Here is a 6,506-nt window from a genome sequence, read left to right as displayed (position 1 = left end):
TATTAATTATAATATTATATTATAATATTATATTATAATATGTATTAAGATCTCAGCATAGAAAAAAATCTTTAGTAAGTTTGGGATAAAAATTGATTTATTTTTATCTCTGCATCTTTTTTATGTCAGCGAGAGAGATTATACCGCGTTGATTTCGAGAATCGATAATTAATTTCTGATAGGCCTTTCTCGTTCTTTCGGCGGTTACTGTTTGCGATAGGGATCGCGAGCGCTGCGGTGACCTGTCAGAGGGTGCAAACGGAAGGAGATGGATTTGTTGCACAGCTGTGTATACTGCTTAATGTAGAAGGTACCGGATTCGGATATTGCTTTTGTACTGGTTAAGGTAAATCCTGTTATCCAAAAGTTAACTACGTTTTGCTCATTTTCTAACATCATTAAGTCCTGAAAACCGCACGATAATACAATTAACGATAACAAAAATTATCAAAAAATTACCTTCAAACTATCTAACTATATATTATAACATAAATATTTATGATCCAATAATAATTTTTATTTTCTATATTTTTGGTTACTCATTCATATTTTAATTTTATTTTAATTTTGTTTTAATTATTGAATAAAATTTTGCTGAGATTTTAATTTTGATCTGTCAAAATAAATCATACATTTTAAATGTTTATGTTGTAAACATATACTGAATATCGTACCAACAAATTATCACGCTAAATTGCATGATTTTCTGCCATGGGTGACTCACGGTAATTCACGAAATTGCTATCAGTTTCACCTTCTTCCAAATTATATTCGTCTGCTAATTTCTTATTTCTTGAAGTAATATTGTATTCTTCACCAAGCTGCCTGTATGTTTGCGCGCGGTTCTCCAAGATTTCTTTAATAATTTCTGTAAAATGACCATTGTACATTTGCATATACATTGCTCATCGAAAATCATTATAAAGATGAATCTCTTTTTTATTTTATGTTCGATTTTTTAAAATATATTATAAAATTTGAAAAAGTATGAATAGTTTTTTAAAAAAACTTTACTTTTCCAAAGTTCAGCCTTACCCATTAACAATTCTCTGCTTTCAATCATGTTACCCATTTCTTTTTTGACTTCTTTCATTAACCACGGCATGAAACCTTCTTCAACATCTGAAAATCATATTTATGGCACATTATTATCTAAATAAAGAGCAAGATGATTGAGATGGGGAGAAGGAAAAAAACGAACAAAAACTTAAAAAGATAAAATCGATAAAAATTAAGGAATTTTTATGATTATTAAATTTGAATAAATCATTTCTCACGAACCAGCCTTAATCTCATCCAGTAAATAACCAGACATCTTCAGACTCTCTAGAACCGCAGGTAAAAGTTCGGCGATATATCCTGTTAACAATACTGCAGCCGCGACTCGTTCTTCGATCTCCTGTTGAGCTTTCATCGCCTTTTCTTGTTGCTTCAGGCGTTGCTCCTGCAGATTGGAAATTAATTTGCTTTTTTACATTTTAAATATTTTCTCATTCTTTATTTATAATAAGATAAAGCAAATAAATAGAGAACTTAAAAGTAGCGAAATATTAAAAGATCAAAAATAGAAAATCGATACCTTCTCCTCTCTACGTCTTCTATCTTCTTCCGCTAATCGTTGTTCTTCAGCTTTCTCAGCCATGCGCAATTCGAGGAATCTTCTTTGCTGCTCCTTAAGAGCAGAGATTTCCTCTTCTTCCAGGACCTCGATTAGGGCTTGTTCAATAGTCTTGCCTACCAACACTTCCAAAATCGGTTGGACTTCAGTGTCGTAGTCGAAGAGCTGGAAATATCAAGTATAACATTTATTCTATAGATCGATCTGATCATAATGTGAAACACCATAATCTATTATGATAAAATATTAAGAGCACGTACTTCCCCGGGTTCGATTTGCGTGCAAGCGTCTTGACCAACTTTGCCTACATAATATATTGGTAGTACTGGTTTTTCTAAGAAGTAAGTCTGTGTGGCTACTTCGGATTCGTCTGGTTTCTCGAGCAGCTTGAATGTACAATATGTTCAGTTACAAATTTGACACAAACTTCGCTTGCCTTCATGAAAAGTAATAATTAGTCGATAATTAAATAAAGTCAATAATTAAATAAAAAATAAATTTAATTAACCTCTTCGAGAAAAATTTCCGTTTGCACCGGTTCGTGTTTTCTTCCAGCAACCGGAGGAGGCGAACCTGATCTAGCGACGAGCGCTCTGCAAGTTTGCATTTGAGCACGTTTCCTCGCCAAATGTCTTCGTCTTGCTTCGGCTTGCCTCCTTGCTATCGATTGTTCTCCATCGATCTAGATAAATATGAATTTTATGAGAAATATATTAAATTGATTTTTTGTTTCGAAAAATTAGTGCTTACAAGAGTAGGAATGGAAGCGCATGTGCTTCCTCGAACCACTCGGCGGTCAAACATAATATTCCCGAAAGGAACCGATTGATCGCTGTAAAATAATATTGTATTTATAATAAGATTTATTTTTAATAACACTAAATAAATTTAAAAAAGCTCAGCTGAATATATTGAGTAATAATAATTATTATTACGAAATCCGTCGCTTTTAGACAAACATCGACAAACTTTGCAAAATAATTTATATTTTTAAAATTAGATATATAAAGCTATAATAATCTTAAAGCTGTAATTGTCATATAATTAATTTTTTATGATTATTTCAAGTTATATAGTTATAGTTCAAGTTATATTATATAGTTCATTTTTAATTTATTTCACCAATTTTTTTCCAATTGAAACATAATATTTAAGTTAAATTATATAAAAAATTTTAAATTATTTCGTCAATTATTATCAAAATTATTATTAATTATATTTTATTTTAATATTTAAAGATTTATAATATGTATGTATATAATTAATAATAATTTAATAATCGATAATAGTCGATGAAACAATTTCAAATTTTCTATATAATTGAGTTAAAATAATTCTGTGTGTACATATCATGTATATTCATATATATGAATGATAAAATAATTATATGTATATCATTTTGTGTAAATACAAAATAGGTATAATAAATAATATGCGCATCACTACACAGCAAATTATAATGTAGAAAAAACAATTTAAATTATCTGTAATAAAGATTATATTCGTGATACATTTATTTTGTACTATTTGTACTTAATGAGGCATGCGTTTTAATCGCATAGCAATAAAATATCACGAGAATATGTTTACGATGTCATAATTTGAAATATACGTTTAAATCCAATGGATCCTAAAGTGACATTTTAGAGTTATTGCTGGAGAAATAGCCATTTAATCTCATTCTTGACGAACACGATTTCTATTCTATGGATAGAATGGGGTGCACTAAGAGCGACGACAGCCTAAAGAGAAATTCGAACACGACCACAAGCGCACGAGAATAAATCAGATCGACGAGAAGAAAAAAAGCAGGGAAAAAGCAGCTGCTATCGACTAAAAGACCAGTGATAAGTGTGGTGCCACTTGTAAGGTGTTTTCGTTACCCGCGAAGTCTTGGCAGCATATTCATCATGCCCTCGATCGGTTCCAACTTTTTTGGTAAAGCTCGCGGCGTCTGCGGGAATCTGCTAGAAAAACAATTCCCGCTCTTCTTACATTTTTTTTCTTATTCTCGGCATGCCTCTCATTATTTTTATTTAATTGAATTCATAATTCGTATTTTTCTTTTTAGAACAAAGACACCTTTCACGCTTTTAAATTTGAAATATGTCAGCGATAAGCTCTTTTTATAAGTTGCTTAGTAGGCCGATCGATTATGTCCCAGCAATGTCTATCTTTTTCGTAAATATTTAATGTTTGAGAATGACGTAAAATTAAAGTAAAATACATATTGCGATTTACATTCATAAAAATATTTATAATGTAAAATTTTTATATCGTCACTTTGAACGATACGAAACAAATTTAATGGAAACAGGAGCTGATGATTTTTCGTGATTTGAAATTAATAATTATTAAATGTCCCTAGTAATGATTAAGTAGAAAGTACTAGAAATGACAGTCCTATTTCATAACATACAATTTTTTAAAAAATTAACAAATATTTCTGTGAATACAATATTTTTCTTAGTATTATAGAGATTCTTGTGAACAAAACATCATGGCAGATTTTTTTCTCTCTCTCTTTCTTCTCTTTCTTTCTGTAAATCGCCCCTGATTGTAGGGAGACAATTATACCGATATGCCAAATGAACGGCGTTTATAACACGATTGTGCTTCGTCATCTCAGCATCACTTACGTCAGTTCACTCCTCTTGAACCTTCTTGCCTGCTCGTTTAAGGTTGAGGCGGTAGCGATGGTGGTGGCGTTCATCATACCGAGGGAAAAATCTACGGTGGCCTTTAGGGCGGCTGGACATCTGGCATTATGACTATTATGACGTACCTCCGGTCTCTTGGCTAGCGATACCAGTGATTTGAATCTGCTCTTCAGAGGACATCCGTCTACGGTCTCCTCCTCCTCGTTCTTTCCGCTGGGCGCTATGCCGAGCAAGGCCGCCACTTCCGGTGGCGGCATTAGAAATTCTCCCGTCTTCACGGTCGTGATGAAGGGCTTCTTCTGCGGTAGGATCGATTTCTTAGGCGACTTGCGGCCTTGCTCGGCCTCGACTTGCTCTTGGATTTTTTTCAATTTCGCATTCAACACCTCATTGAAATCTTCCGTTGATAAGACAATGCTAGGTTTAACCGTAAGTGGTCTGTCCTCAACTAACGTTAAGCTATCTTGACTTCTACTTTGATGTTTTTTCTTCAGAGGATTGGCTTGATTCGATTGTAGACTAGCCAAGACCAGATGTTCATTGGATTTGCTGATACGTCTGCGATTACAGAAGTTATTCTTCATTGCGTTCTTCATGTTTTTTAAGTTGATAAGTTGCGCATTCATCTCATCGTCTTCGTTGATATGTAAAAGAGGCAGACTCGAGTCCAAGCCATCCTTCTGTAAAATTGTAAAGGCCGGCGGATCCTTCGCTTCATAATCGAAAGATTCCGCATTCGTCGACGGCGCCAAAGTCGAAATACCAGCCGGCATCCTTCTGATTTCTTCAGACGTCCGATATTGTGGCGGACATGACGAATTGGTCGAAGAGAATTAAAATTGCGTGTCGTGTTTAATTTTTCGAGCGCTCCCCTTCAAAAGTGTAAAGATTACATTTTATTTGAATGATTTTATTCGTTATGAGTTTATATTATGCAAAAGGAGATAATTGTGCCATGAAAATTTTCAAAGGTATTATCTCAAATCTTAGAAGTTTAGTCTATTGATCGTTCATTGATTGCTCGTATTTGCTAAGTGAGAACATGACATAGTAACTGAAACATGAACGTAGCGTAATTATATTTTTAATTATTCACTGATAAAGTCACGAGAGTCTATAAGCAAGATTGTCTAATTGTGAAATATGAACAGCAGTTTTGCGATAATTCACGGTGAGAAATCATGGTGAGAAGAAGTTTTTTATTAATTCTGATAAAAATACTAAAATACGAAAATTTTTGTAAATTTAATTAAGAGTGTGGTAAGATATGATGAGCGCAATATTATACATATGTATATTACTTACCAACTCGTTTGAAAACAGCTTTTATTTTTATCATTATCAGACGCACATTATTTTAATTTTTCAAGTTATAAACAAGAAAATATCTTACTCGTGTGTTTTATTACAAATAAGTGCAGAAAGTGTTCGCGTGTTCATAATATTGAAATTAAAACTCTTCGAAATTATATTGACTTCAATTCCTTTCACAATCGGTTTACATTAATACGTACTATATCAAAACTGGCGCCAAACCGGTGATTTTGTTGCCCGCGAAAGACCGAGGAAAACGTCGTGACCGTTCACTGAGTATAGCCGCGGCATTACTGACTCTAGCTCGCGGGGGAGTTCAGAGACTGGACAATGTCCTTAGAATCGACCGCGTATAGACCCTACAGGCCAAGTTGCACATATATCTTCACGCGACCGGTCACTCAATAACGCTGACCATTGCGAACGTTGCGCATGCTTAAGTCTACCGAAGGGTGGAATATTATCGGAGTTCTACCTGTCTAGGGAACCTGTTCGGAAACTTCCAACCCTAGCAACACTTCAAGGTGAAACCGCACTTTTGATCGCCTCTGTCGCAAAAAAATGGCTTGACAATCGATTCATGTTCTAAATAAGTACAAATATGCGATTCCTTATTCTTTTATATATTTTTAATAAAATTAATAAATTATATATACATATATATGCGTTTTTCTTACTTAGGTAACCTTGTCGAGATTTCTTATTTTTCCCTCGAAATACCCTCGAAGATATATGATTCGTTGCTTTGGTTTATAACAGTAGTTATTTATTAATGCAAGTGTATGTGCGCGCATGGTAAAGTATAGGTAGAAATGAATTACGAAATGAGTAAGGCATTTTGTTACCAAACGACTTATGCAAATAGTATACATGAAAATTCAGATTCAGAGTATAATTAGAATATGAATATGAAC

At 33.5% G+C, this 6,506-nt stretch overlaps 1 protein-coding gene across 2 annotated transcripts in view; it reads right to left on the bottom strand.

Annotated features, from left to right (window-relative positions):
* The window catches only part of LOC108689719 (radial spoke head protein 3 homolog), a 5,813-nt gene extending 167 nt beyond the window's left edge, over positions 1-5,646 (bottom strand). Inside the window, exons 1-10 of one of the 2 annotated variants that reach the window (XM_018196626.1) lie at positions 5,584-5,646; positions 4,258-5,150; positions 2,369-2,450; positions 2,127-2,300; positions 1,879-2,004; positions 1,580-1,783; positions 1,282-1,444; positions 1,036-1,122; positions 675-868; positions 151-405 (exon numbers count right to left, since the gene is read on the bottom strand). In XM_018196626.1, coding sequence (XP_018052115.1) covers positions 690-868; positions 1,036-1,122; positions 1,282-1,444; positions 1,580-1,783; positions 1,879-2,004; positions 2,127-2,300; positions 2,369-2,450; positions 4,258-5,051 — 1,809 coding nt within the window. In that variant the 5' untranslated portion in view covers positions 5,052-5,150; positions 5,584-5,646 and the 3' untranslated portion in view covers positions 151-405; positions 675-689. Of the gene's footprint in view, positions 1-150; positions 406-674; positions 869-1,035; positions 1,123-1,281; positions 1,445-1,579; positions 1,784-1,878; positions 2,005-2,126; positions 2,301-2,368; positions 2,451-4,257; positions 5,151-5,583 lie in introns of those variants that run through there. The other variant, XM_018196625.1, reaches the window with a different exon arrangement.
* Between the last annotated feature and the right edge of the window lie 860 nt (positions 5,647-6,506).

This window comes from Atta colombica, unplaced genomic scaffold (assembly GCF_001594045.1).
Source record: "Atta colombica isolate Treedump-2 unplaced genomic scaffold, Acol1.0 scaffold275, whole genome shotgun sequence".
Taxonomy (NCBI): Eukaryota; Metazoa; Arthropoda; class Insecta; order Hymenoptera; family Formicidae; genus Atta; species Atta colombica.
This window is presented reverse-complemented; position numbering and strand designations above follow the sequence as displayed.